Source organism: Dendrobates tinctorius, unplaced genomic scaffold, assembly GCF_039654945.1.
Source record: "Dendrobates tinctorius isolate UK_male_01 unplaced genomic scaffold, ASM3965494v1 ptg000070l, whole genome shotgun sequence".
In the NCBI taxonomy this organism is placed as follows: Eukaryota; Metazoa; Chordata; class Amphibia; order Anura; family Dendrobatidae; genus Dendrobates; species Dendrobates tinctorius.
Window position 1 is genome coordinate 26625575 of NW_027361738.1, and position 13745 is coordinate 26639319.

General features: G+C 41.0%; 1 protein-coding gene across 3 annotated transcripts in view; it reads right to left on the reverse strand.

Moving 5' to 3' along the window:
- Positions 1 to 13745, reverse strand: part of LOC141095471 (mitogen-activated protein kinase kinase kinase 3-like) — a 154330-nt gene that overhangs the window by 73024 nt on the left and 67561 nt on the right. For 2 of the 3 annotated variants that reach the window (XM_073581486.1, XM_073581484.1), the window contains exon 2: positions 12165 to 12229. In XM_073581486.1, coding sequence (XP_073437587.1) covers positions 12165 to 12168 — 4 coding nt within the window. In that variant the 5' untranslated portion in view covers positions 12169 to 12229. Of the gene's footprint in view, positions 1 to 12164; positions 12230 to 12437; positions 12554 to 13745 lie in introns of those variants that run through there. The other variant, XM_073581485.1, reaches the window with a different exon arrangement.

Sequence of the window (13745 nt, forward strand, 5' to 3'; positions counted from 1 at the left end):
GCGGTTTGTTATAAGTCACCAAATATAACAGAAACCACTGAAAATGTATTATTGAAACAAATAGACAAAGCAGCAAATCACAATGAGGTGATTATTATGGGGGACTTCAACTACCCCGACATAGACTGGGAAACTGAAATCTGCGTATCTCAGAAAGGAAACCAATTTCTGTCAGTGACCAAGGATAATTATCTGTCACAACTTGTGCAGGGCCCAACTAGAGGGACAGCCCTTCTGGACTTAATTTTAAGCAACAGGCCAGATAGAATAACAGAAGTACGAGTCGATGGGCACCTAGGGAACAGTGACCACAATATAATACAATTCCACTTGTCCTTCAGTAAGGTGCCCTGGAAGGGGGTTACAAAAACGCTGAATTTCAGGAAAGCAAAGTTTGATCAGCTTAGAGAGGACCTTCACCGAATTGATTGGGACAATGTCCTCAAAAATAGGAGCACAGAAAATAAATGGGAAATATTTAAATCAGTTTTACACACCCACTGCGAGCTAGCCATACCGTACAGAAATAAAAGGGCTAGGAACATTAGAACACCAATGTGACTAAATAAGGATGTAAAAAGGGCAATAAATAACAAGAACAAGGCATTTAAGAAGCTAAAACAAGAAGTCAATGAAGAAGCATTAAAAAGTTATAGAGAAAAAAATAAAATGTGTAAAAAACAAATACATTTAGCAAAAGTGGAAACTGAGAGACTCATTGCTAAGGAAAGTAAAACAAACCCCAAACTATTCTTTAATTATATAAACAGTAAAATGATTAAAATTGATGGTGTCGGCCCTTTAAAGCACAATGAGGGTGAAATCATAGAGCGCGATGTGGGAAAAGCAAATGTTTTAAATACTTTTTTCTCAACAGTGTTCACACAGGAAAAGGATTTGCCAGGGGAAATGCAGAGTGATAATGTTAGCTCCCCATTAAGTATTACCTGCCTAACCCAGGAAGAAGTGCAGAACCGCCTTAGTAAGATTAAAATTGACAAATCACCAGGCCCTGATGGCATTCACCCTCGGGTATTAAGGGAGTTAAGTAATGTGATAGACAGGCCTGTATTCCTTATATTTAAAGACTCTATAGAAACAGGGTCTGTTCCTTTTGATTGGCGGCAAGCAAATGTGGTACCAATATTCAAAAAGGGGTGTAAAAGGGAACCTGGAAATTATAGGCCGGTAAGCTTAACATCTGTTGTGGGTAAAATTTTTGAAGGGTTTCTAAGGGATACCATTATGGAATATCTCAATGTTAATAAATGTTTAACTCCATATCAACATGGATTTATGAAGGATCGCTCCTGTCAAACTAACCTGATCAGCTTCTATGAGGATGTAAGCTCTCAAATGGACCAAGGAGAATCATTGGATGTCATTTATCTCGACTTCTCTAAAGCATTTGACACTGTCCCACATAAAAGATTGGTAAGTAAGATGAGAAAGCTCGGGCTAGGGGAAAATGTGTGTAGATGGGTAGGTAGCTGGCTCAGTGATAGAAAACAAAGAGTGGTTATTAATGGGGCATACTCAGATTGGGCCAGGGTTACTAGTGGGGTACCACAGGTTTCTGTATTGGGCCCCCTACTATTTAATATATTTATTAATGATCTAGTGGATGGCTTACACAGTAAAATATCAGTATTTGCAGATGATACAAAACTATGTAAGGTAGTTAACACAAAGGAGGACAGTTTGCAACTACAGACAGATTTGAGTAAAATGGAGAATTGGGCTGAAAAATGGCAAATGAGGTTTAACACAGATAAGTGTAAGGTTATGCACATGGGAAGGAGAAACAGATGCTACAATTACTTACTAAATGGGAAACTGCTGGGGAAATCAGACATGGAAAAAGACTTAGGCATCTTAGTCAATAAGAAGCTAAATTGGAGTGCCCAGTGTCAGGCAGCTGCCACCAAAGCAAATAGGGTCATGGGATGCATTAGAAGAGGTCTGGGGACACGAGATGAAAACATAATTCTCCCTCTGTACAAATCGCTCGTCAGACCACACTTGGAGGATTGTGTGCAATTTTGGACGCCGGTGCTCAAGAAAGACATTACTGAACTTGAAAGGGTTCAAAGGCGGGCTACTAAAATGATAAATGGAGTTGGTTCACTACAATACCCAGAAAGTTTACCAAAATTAGGTCTATTTACTCTAGAAAAGAGAAGACTTAGGGGAGACCTAATATATATGTACAAGTATATCAGAGGGCAATACAGAGATTTCTCCAATGAACTGTTTGTACCAAGGACTGTGACAAGAACAAGGGGGCATTCTCTTCGTTTGGAGGAAAGACAATTTCTGCACCAGCATAGAAGAGGGTTCTTCACGGTAAGAGCAGTGAGGCTCTGGAATTCTCTTCCTGAGGAAGTGGTGATGGCCAACTCATTGAATGAATTTAAGAAAGGAATGGATGCTTTTCTTGTGAGTAACAGTTTAGAAGGTTATGAATAACATAGTATTATAGGTAGATGGTTGACCCAGCTAAGGGGAATGAATTTTTTTTCCCTATGGAGAAAATTGGCTTCTACTCTGTGGGTTTTTTGCCTTCCCCAGGATCAACAATGCAGAACAGCTGCACTAAAAATAGGCTGAACTAGATGGACATAAGGTCTTCCTTCAGCCTTCAAAACTATGTTACTATGTTACTATGTTAGGGATTATGCTAATGACATTTGGCTCAAACACTGTCAGAGTTTGAGCCAAGTGTCACCTTAGTGTGATCCGATTCTTTCATATGAGAGAATTGCAGCAAAGGTATGGAGAAGATGGAGAACTTAATTTCTCCATCTTCTCCATTGTCTCTGTGCATGTACATCAGACTGCACTTGGATGAAATTCAAGTGCAGTCCATTGTTTCACACGCATCCATATTCTTGTATGAGTGAGCGTAATATGAATATTGGATCCACTCACAGCATGCTGTGATTGTTTTCTCATGTTGAATCGGCATGAGAAAGTAATCGACGATCTGCACTGCTCCATAGTATAACACTGGGCTGAGTGCTATCAGATAAAACATCACATAGCACTCGGCCATGTTATTACGTCAGTGTGAGTGAACCCTAAAGCTAGATTTAGCATTCTCAACATATTGTGCACAACAAATAATTGTATTATCTTCTGTCAAATACATAAAACAACATATAGAAATGAAGGACAGGATATAACTTAGGTTACCATTACCAAGTGTTTCTTTTAGACTTGGGACCAAATCTATTCAATGATATATCTCTAAAAACTACTGGAGACCACTGGTGTTGCTTATACATTACTACTGAAAAAGTCTTCTTTTACTATCGGTAGAAGAATATTTAGAATTGAGAGTCCTCAGTGGTTAACTTTTAATGGCTAACTGAAAAGATGGTAACAAATTGCAAGCTTTGGAGACTACTCAGGTGTCTTCATCAGGCATAGACTAATACAACATCTGAAGAATCACATATTTATACACAAGACAGCACAGAAATAACACAATAGATAAGACAAGTGATGTGAAGCAGAATTGTCATTATGGGAGAGGGTTAAACATAAATATTGGAGCAGTTCATAGAGAAGGAGCCTGAAAGTTTTATTGCCCTTTGATGGGGTCTAGCTCTGTGTTGTGATGACCCCAGAAGGTCTGAAGAGCAAATTCCTTAATTGATGTAGAAAGACATAAATCCATGCAACATATTCATTCCTGCACTGAGTGTGTCGAAAGTTTTCATAAATTTGTACTCCGAGATTCTTCTCTCTCTCTGAGACTTGAAGTTACCTTTTAATACAAGTAACTTAATGTCCATCATGTTATGACCAGGGATACAAAAATGTTTTGCCTCAGGTAGATCCATTCTTTTTTCTCTTATTGTGTGATGATGAGAATTCATCCTTGTTCTCACTTTTTGCCCGGTCTCCCCCACATACAGACCCCCAGTTGGACATTTAGTACAAATAATTAAGTACACACCAATATTTATGTTTAACCCTCTCTCATAATGACAATTCTGCTTCACATCACTTGTCTTATCTATTGTGTTATTTCTGTGCTGTCTTGTGTATAAAGATGTGATTCTTCAGATGTTGTATTAGTCAATGCCTGATGAAGAGACCTGAGTAGTCTCGAACGCTTGCAATTTGTTACCATATTTTCAGTTAGCCATTAAAAGGTATCAACCACTGAGGACTCTCAAGTCTAAATATTCTTCTATCTACTGGCTAACACGGTACAAAGATATATATATCTTTACTATTGGTATACATTTACAGTATAGATAAACATATAGAAAAAAATATATTTTAAGTGAGCTAGTCCTATAACTACTGCATAAGCAGAAATGAGAACATCATCAATTTCCTTAGGGACACTGAGAAGAGGTCTACTATAATTGTTTTTTTTCCAGAATAACAAACCACAAACTCCTCCTGAATTATACTAACCAGATCTACTTCAAGACAATTACCCTTTGGCTGTTTCCATTTATCCAGGAACACGAAGAACTATCCACTTTACGAAACCGCCTCTTATCAAGATTGATGATGACTTTAGAAATAACGTAACATTCTGCAGATCACATTCCACTTTAAGGAACTGTCCAGGCTTATGCACCGTAAATAAACTGTAATCCCTGCATAAATGAAAAGTTCTGAAAATGTCTAATATATTTTGTTCTTCATTTTGAAGACTTGTTTGCTGTTAGTGAAAGGGAAAGCTCTTACACTCATTCCCAGACAGCAAACTGATATAGGTTGTCCTATGAGAAATCATTTACCACAAATACAGTTGTGTTAAAAAGTATTTGCCCCCTTCCTGATTTCCTATTCTTTTGCATGTTTGTCACACTTAATTGTTTCAGATCACGAAAAAAATGTAAATATTACACAAAGATAACACAAGTAAACACAAAATGCAGTTTTTAAATGAAGGTCTTTATTATAAAGGAAAAAAGAAATCCAAACCTACAGGGCCCTGTGTGAATAAGTGATTGCTCCTAACCTAATAACTAGTTGGGGCACCCTTAGCAGCACTAACTGCAATCAAGCATTTGCGATAACTGACAATTAATCTTTTACAACGCTCTGGAGGAATTTTGTCCCACTCATCTTTGCAGAATTGTTGTAATTTAGCAACATTGGGGGATTTCCGACCATGAACCTCCTTTTTAAGGTCATACCACAGCATATTAATCGCATTAAGCTCAGGACTTTGACTAGGCCACTCCAAAGTCTTAATTTTGTTTTTCTTAAGTCATTCAGAGGTGGACTTGCTGGTGTATTATATATAATTGTCCTGCTGCACCTAAGTGCGCTTCAGCAGGAGGTCACGAACAGATGGCTGGACATTCTCCTTCAGGATTTTTTGGTAGACAGCAGAATTCATGTTTCCATTTACCTCAGCAAGTCTTCCACGTCTTGAGGCAGCAAAACCACCCAAGACCATCACACCACCACCATATTTTATTTTTGGTATGATGTTCTTTTTCTGTATTGCTGTGTTACTTCTACGTCAGATGTAATGTGACATACACCTTCCAAAATGTTCAACTTTTGTCTCGTCAGTCCACAGAATATTCTCCCAAAAGTCTTGGGGATCATCAAGATTTTTTCTGGCAAAACTAAAGACGAGCATTTATGCTCTTATTGTTCAGCAGTAGCTTTCATCTTGCAACTTTGCCATGCAGGCGATTTTGCCCTGTCTCCTTATGGTGGAGTCATGAACACTGACCTTAACCGAGGCAAGTGAGGCCTGCAGTTCTTTTGATGTTGTTGTGGGGTCTTTTGTGACCTCTTGATCTTGCTTGGAGCTTTCTCTATCCCAGCAATCCCCGTTCTCATACACTGCTCCATGTGGATGAAGAGACCTATGTCATCTACACAGTGCCACCAATCTCGCTCCTGCGCAGATGTACTGCGCTCTGCCCTGCTGAGGGCAGAGCAAAGTACTGTAATGCATGCGATAGCTCTACTTACGGATCATCAGAACAAGATGAAGATGAGTAAAGTTAGAGCAGGAAAACTTAAAAAGGCAGACTTTAAGGACACATAAACAACATTGAATGGGATACACTCATCTTTTCTGTGACTTATGAACCACTGCAATTGTTATAACTCTAATATTGTCTCTTGTAGAAAAAGGAGTTTTAATATGTAAATTGTCTCCAAAGAGGAAGAGAAAAAAATTCACAAAAAAACTTCTTACGTTTCAAAGAACTACTTGCTCTTTGTGTTCCTACTCGGACTGATTTCAGTGGACATCTCCCCCAACCCTGGTCCACCATCCCCCAACCCCTACCCTACCCCATATCAAAACCATAATAATCTTATTAATATTACTTGCACTCCTGCATCTCCTTCATTTTATTGTGCCCTCTGGAATCCATGGTCTGTACGTAACAAACTTCCTTTCCTGGACAATTACTTTCTGAACAATTCTCTGAATCTGTTGGCCCTCACTGAAACCTGGATTCAGGATTCTGACACTGTCTCCCCTGCTGCCATTTGCCATGGTGGCTTACAATTCACCCATTCCCCGAGACCCACAAACAGACCTGGTGGGGGAGTTGGCATACTCCTGTCCCCACAATGCACTTTCCAGGTCATCCCACCAGTTCCATCACTCTCATTCCCTTCTTTTGAGGTCCACAATATCAGGCTCTTCCGTCCCTCCTCCTCTGAGTAGCGGTCATATACCGGTCCCCAGGCTCACCCACCCACTTCCTTGACCACTTCTCAGCCTGGCTGCCGCACTTCATGTCCTCAGAACTACCAACCCTTATCCTGAGAGACTTCAACATCCCCATTAACGGCCCCACTTCCACATCTGCATCCCAGCTTCTATCACTAACCACTTCTCTTGGCCTCTCACAGCTCTCAACCTCTGAGACACACAAAGACGGTAACACCCTTGACCTGGTCTTTGTCCAGCTCTGCTCAATCTCCTACCTAAATAACTCACCACTTCCCCTCTCTGACCACAACATTCTGTCCTTCACACACACAAATCCTCGCCCACCCCTACCTATCACACATTCAGAAATCTACAAGCCATCAACCCTCAGACACGTTCAGACTCCCTACAATCTTCCCTGTCCCCAATCTCCTCTTATTCCTGTCCAGATCTGGCTGTTCATCACTACAACAACACTCTTAGAAGCACCCTTAATCAAGTAGAACCCTCACCCTCAGAACCTCCAAAAACAGAGTAAAACAGCCCTGGCTCACATCGCAAACTCGACTTCTCCAGCGATGCTCTAGGAGTGCTGAATGCCGATGGAGAAAAACCTGCACACCAGAAGACTTCATCCACTTCAAATATATGTTAAGAACCTATAATTAGGCCCTTCACCTCTCCAAACAGACCTACTTCACCACCCTGATCTCCTCACTAGCCAACAACCCTAAGAAACTTTTTGACACCTTTCACTCCCTCCTCAGGCCAAAAGCACAAGCCCCTATCACAGACATTTGTGAGGATGACCTGGCCTCCCCTTTATAGAGAAAATAGATAATATCTGTCAGGAAATCTGCTCCCAACCACCAAGTGCTATGACTCCCATCCCTCCCTGCATTTCCCATTGCTCACTTTCCACATTTGATCCCATTACAGAAGAAGTCTCCAGACTCCTCTCTTCTTCTCGTCCGACTACATGCACTACTGACCCCATTCCCTCACATCTCCTCCAGTCTCTCTCTCCAGTCGTCACAACTCACCTAACTACAATCTTTAATCTCTCCCTCTCCTCGGGCATTTTCCCATCCTCCTTCAAACACTCTATCATTACTCCATTACTAACGAAACCCGCTCTCGACCCATCCTGCACACACAACTACAGGAGCGCCTAGTCTACTCCCGCCATACCTGTTACCTCTCCACTCATTCCCTCCTAGACCCTTCAAAGTCTGGCTTCCGCCCTCTACATTCGACTGAAACTGCACTCATCAAAGTTACCAATGACCTACTGACAGCAAAATGTAATGGTGACCACTCTCTGCTCATTCTTCTTGACCTTTCTGCAGCTTTTGACACTGTTGACCACTGTCTCCTACTCTCTAGGCTCCACCGCTCTCTCCTGGTTCTCTTCCTATCTTTCTGACCTCTCCTTCAGTGTTTTGTTCGGTGGCTCCACGTCATCTCCTCTTCCTCTCGCTGTCAGAGTACCTCAGGGCTCAGTCCTTGGCCCCCTTCTCTTCTCTCTCTACATGGCCCTAATTGGACAGACCATCAGCAGATTTGGCTTTCAGTACCATCTTTATGCTGATGACACACAACTATACACGTCTTCCCCCGACCTTACTCCCACGGTACTACAGAATGCCAATGACTGTCTGTCCGCAGTCTCCAACATCATGTCCACTCTCTGTCTGAAACTTAACCTCTCAAAAACTGAACTTCTTCAACTTCTTCTGCTCCCGCCGTCTACTAACCTCCCTAAATCTGACATTTCCCTCTCCATGGGTGGCACCATAACACCCCGGCAGTAGGCGTGCTATCTGGGTGTTATGTTTGACATCAATCTCTCCTTCACATCCCATATACAATCTCTTGCCCGCTCTTGCCGCTTACACCTAAAGAAAATCTCCGCCCTTTTCTCACCATGGAAACAAAAACCATCACTGTCACATTGATCCACTCTCGCCTGGACTATTGCAACCCTCGATTAATTGAAAAAAAAACACAGTATATCAAAGCGTATAAAAATACTCTGTTGTAAAAAAGCAACAGTAAACATAGAATCATAGAATCGTAGAGTTGGAAGGGACCTCCTGGGCCATCTGGTCCAACCCCCTGCTCAAAGCAGGATTCGCTAAATCATCCCAGTCAGATGTCTGTCCAGCCTCTGTTTGAAGACTTCCATTGAAGGAGAACTCACCACTTCTCATGGCAGCCTGTTCCACTCATTGATCACTCTAACTGTCAAAAAGTTTTTTCTAATATCTAATCTGTGTCTCCTCCCATTCAGTTTCATCCCATTGCTTCTAGTCTTTCCTTGTGCAAATGAGAATAAAGATGATCCTTCTACAATGTGACAGCCCTTTAGATATTTGTAGACAGCTATTAAGTCTACAAGCAAGTGCTAGTAAAAAGATGATAACAAAACAGGGTATTTGGTTGATACGTTTTTTGCAATAAATGTATACTAAGCCGCTCTATCAAATGTCAAGGTATACCCATATCATAGCAGTCCCTAACCGACTGATGTATTTAAAAACCTGATCATGTGTATAGTACCTACATGAGCAGAATTCAGAAAGGTAATGTCCGATGTGGACCCGCTGTGGAAGACGGCTTATATGTGCATGGCCCACAAGGGAGGGGTGGAAACCTCCCTAATCTTGCAAAAACAAGAAACCAATTGAATATAAACATGTGGGCCATGCACACAGTGAACAAGTCTGTAGGACAGTGTTCACACCACCAAAAGACTGAAACAGAAAAACACAGTATAACAAAAGTAACAGTATACAGCAAGTGCTAGTAAAAAGATGATAACAAAACAGGGTATTTGGTTGTTACATTTTTTGCAAAAAATGTATACTAAGCCGCTCTACCAAACTTCAAGGTATACCCATATCAGAGCAGTCCCTGTTTCAGTCTTTTGGTGGTGTGAACACTGTCCTACAGACTTGTTCACTGTGTGCATGGCCCATGTGTTTATTTTCAACCCTCTATTAATTGGCCTCCCCGTTACTCAACTTTCCCCTCTCCAGGCCATACTTAATGCAGCAGCCAGGGTCATCCATCTGGCTAATCGGTACTCAGACGCGTCCGCTCTTCGCCAATCGTTACACTGGCTGCCCATTCATTATAGAATCCAATTCAAAGTTCTTGTTCTCACCCACAAAGCTCTCCACAGTGCAGCACCCCCCTACATATCCTCCCTCATTTCTGTCTATCGGCCTAACCGACCGCTGGGCTCTGCAAACGACTTTTGACTAACCTCTGCACTAATCCGTACCTCCCACTCCTGACTCCAAGACTTCTCCCGAGCTGGGCCAATCCTCTGGAATGCTCTACCCAAAGAAATTAGGACTATCCACAATTTGCACAGTTTTAGGCGCTCCCTCAAAAAGCATTTGCTCAGAGCGGCCTATCACATTCACTAATCAAAGTCATTCTATGTGTAAGTGTGCATGTGTAGCCCATTCACTATCTCCATCCATCCCTCACTCCCTCAAGATGGCTGGACCATCATTATAAATACATCATTGTAAATACACACCTGTACTTTGTATCTCCCCCACCTTATTGTAGATTGTAATCTCTCATGAGCAGGGTCATCTTATTTTGCTTTAATTATTGTATTGTTAACGTTGCTACTTATGATTTTTGTTTTGAAACTGTTAAACTGTAAAGCGCTGCGGCATATGTTGGCGCTATATAAAAATAGATTATTATTATTATTATTATTATTATTATTATTAAGAGAACTTGAATTCAACCTTATTCTCATTTTCACATGGAAACACGAGAAGCAATGGAATGAAACTGAAAGGGAGAAGATACAGATTAGATATTAGCAAAACCTTTAACAGCGAGGGTGATCAATGAGTGGAACAAGCTGCCATGAGCGGTGGTGAGTTCTCTTTCAATGGAAGTCTTCAAATAGAGGATGGCCAGATATCTGTCTGAGATGGTTTAGTGAACCCTGCGTTGAGCAGGGGGTTGGACCCTGGAGGTCCCTTCCAACTCTAACATTCTATAATTCTATGAACTCTATAGCGCCACCTGTTCGAAGCAGCAATCCTACAAGTCACTACTGACCCTTTAAGGGGCCTTAAAATGTGACTTAGTATAAAAGCCAAATCAAAATCTCAAGTTGCAGACACAGTGTTTTGGGGTATTGCGCCTTGTCAGTGCAAAGTATGAGAACTGATTTGGTTATGACTGATATTTAATATGCAAATTTCCTCTTCAGCGAGGAAGAGGACAAGAACTCTGTAGCGCCACCTGTAGATAAGAGTGTCAGTAAAATATGTGTTGCTGTAGCCCAGGCTGAGTTAACCATTAACATTTTCACAGAAATCAAACCAAATATTGGCCAGGGCAGAGAAGGTGTTGCAGTAACAGCCTAGCCCCATTACAGTTTTGCATAGGAATTAATCTAAATTCTGCACAGATGCAAGACAGACCCTCGGAATTCCTTTATCAAGCAAACAACAAGCTTTACATGATACCAACAATATGTGAGGAAATTAAAAAGTAAACCATTCTCGAAAAATACATGTAGTAAGCCAAAAGGAAGACAAAAATAGCACAGACCGGCACCGAGATGTCCCGGTATTCTTCAGTGGCTAAAAACAATTAATCATTATACAATTTATTAATAAAAAGCTTCATAATAATAACAACAATTTGCAATCCTGTTACATCTTCTTGCCCCTTTCCTCGTGTTACATCTTCTTGACCATTTCCTCATGCCAAAGTAGTTATGTAATTTCATAGATTTACTCTACGTATAGTAAACTTTACTAGAAAATGGAAAAGGAATATAAGGCCAAAACCACACGTCTGATTTTTCTCATACATGTTCTATCCGTGGTGTAGGACTTTTCACAAGTCCTGTTTTTTCTCCAAACTGTTCACAAAAAAATAAATACATAAAAAGGAAACATGCTTTTTTAATCTTAGTCTTGGATCAATCTCACCTATGCAAGTCAATGTGTTAGTAAAAAAAATTGGTCAATCAGCATGATGTCGGCAGTCACGCTGTCTGTCAACATAGCAGAGCGGAAGAAAAGCCGTTGATCTGTCAATGTAACATCAGCCGATGTTTCTGATTCACTGGTAACTACCTGCCTGTTAGTTCTTAGTCCCATACTAAAAAAACAAACAAACAAAAAACCTCCCAGATAATAGTCCCGGATAACCCCTTCAATGTGTATGGCCAGCTTTAGGGAGCGTTGATGAGTAGAACTATGGGTACTTCAGATGAGTACAATTAACTAAATTTACAACGTCATTTTTTTTTCTTTTTTTAGAATGGAACTACTGCATCAATATCAAATCGGTAGCATTTCCCCCTCCCCACTGTTTAGCTATTAGCAAGTCTCATTAATGTGAATGGGAGCTGAGCCCAAAAATGGGGCATGTAGAGAGCCAAAATACCACTGCTCTATACACCATTACATTGTAAAATATATATTGCAATTTTTGTGATAACAAAACTTACTCATTTTCAAAATGATGTCAAGCCCACATTCCAAAGGATATCTTTTTTGGCAGAGTGCAGGCAATCTGTAAAAGAAACACAAAACAAAAAAACAAAAGCGATTAATTAGACTTTACAACAATTTGCAAGCAAAGATACTGTTCAAATTCAGTGGATCGGAGAGTAAGGGCTGGGGCAGATGACCGTATTTTCGGTCCGAGTGCAATTCGACCAAATTTCAGAATTCAACCAATAACTAACCACTAGGAAGAATGAGCATGACATTTCTATTACCTGCTCTACAGCTTCAGAACCCTGCAGTGCTTAAAAGAAGTAACAAAAGGCAGAACATGTGCACAGCAAGGCTGTTTTGACATTGATGAGCGTGATGGTCATTCTTTGCTGCACTTTTTCAGCCAGGCTCCAGGCAGAATCATCCTGAAAAAGACTTCGTGTTCTCATACCCCAAGGTTAACTTTACAACGGATATGATGAAGACATGCAAGAGTATTTTAGCCTGATCATGGGAGTAGAAATCTTTAAAATCTGCAGGTGACAGGAAATAGAAAGTGCATGAGTGAGCAGTTTAGGACATAGCAAAGTGAGACGGCAAAGTAGGAAATGTACAGCCACAGCCAGGAATTCAGTAGTAATAGTGAAAAATCAATATTTTGTCCTCTCTCCTTTTGTACTTGTGTGTGCCTTGTATTGCTCATGTTTATTGCACTTGTCTTTGTATGCCCCTTTTTCACATGTAAAGCGCTATGGAATAAATGGTGCGATAAAAATGAATAATAATTATATTTTCAAAAGTGTAGGTCGTGAATACTGTTAATTTTTGCAAAATATAATAAAAAAAGTTCATCATATCCACAAAGGTGCATGGAATAGCATTCAGGCCCACATTGAAACTTAAAGGGAACCTGTCACCCCCCCACGGCATTTTTAAGTAAAAGAGCCACCGATGGCTGGGAGGCGGCGCACAGACGAAAGACAGGGGCATGATGGACGGATGGGAGGCGGCGCCCAGACGCAAGACAGAGGCATGATGTATGGCTGGGAGGCGGCGCCCAGACACAACAGGGGCATGATGGACGGCTGGGAGGCGGCTGATACAGGGGGACACAACATACCTATGGGACGCAATACATGTATGGGGACCTATTTAAGTCAATATTTCGGCGTTACTAGGGGTCAGAAACAAAACAGCCACCTTCACAGAATGCAGCCTTAGTGCTGCTGGAGGTGGGTCTTTTACTTAAAAACGCCCTGGGGGGGTGACACGTTCCCTTTAATCCATAATGATCCTGCACATCTTCTTGATAATAACATTTTTTACTTTATTCAAATCCTCTAAAAAGCATTGCTGGAGATAAAGACAGAAAGGGGTAGCTATTTTGGGACTAGATACCCCTTTCTGTCTTGATTTCCAACAATGCTTTTTAGAGGATTTGAATAAAGTAAAATATTTTTATTATCAAGAAGATGTGCAGGATCATTATGGATTAATTTTTGCACTATGGAGATCATTGGTGACTGACCATTAGGGTGCAGTCAGACAACCGTATAAATCAGACTGAGATCGGACCGCAAAGCATGGCT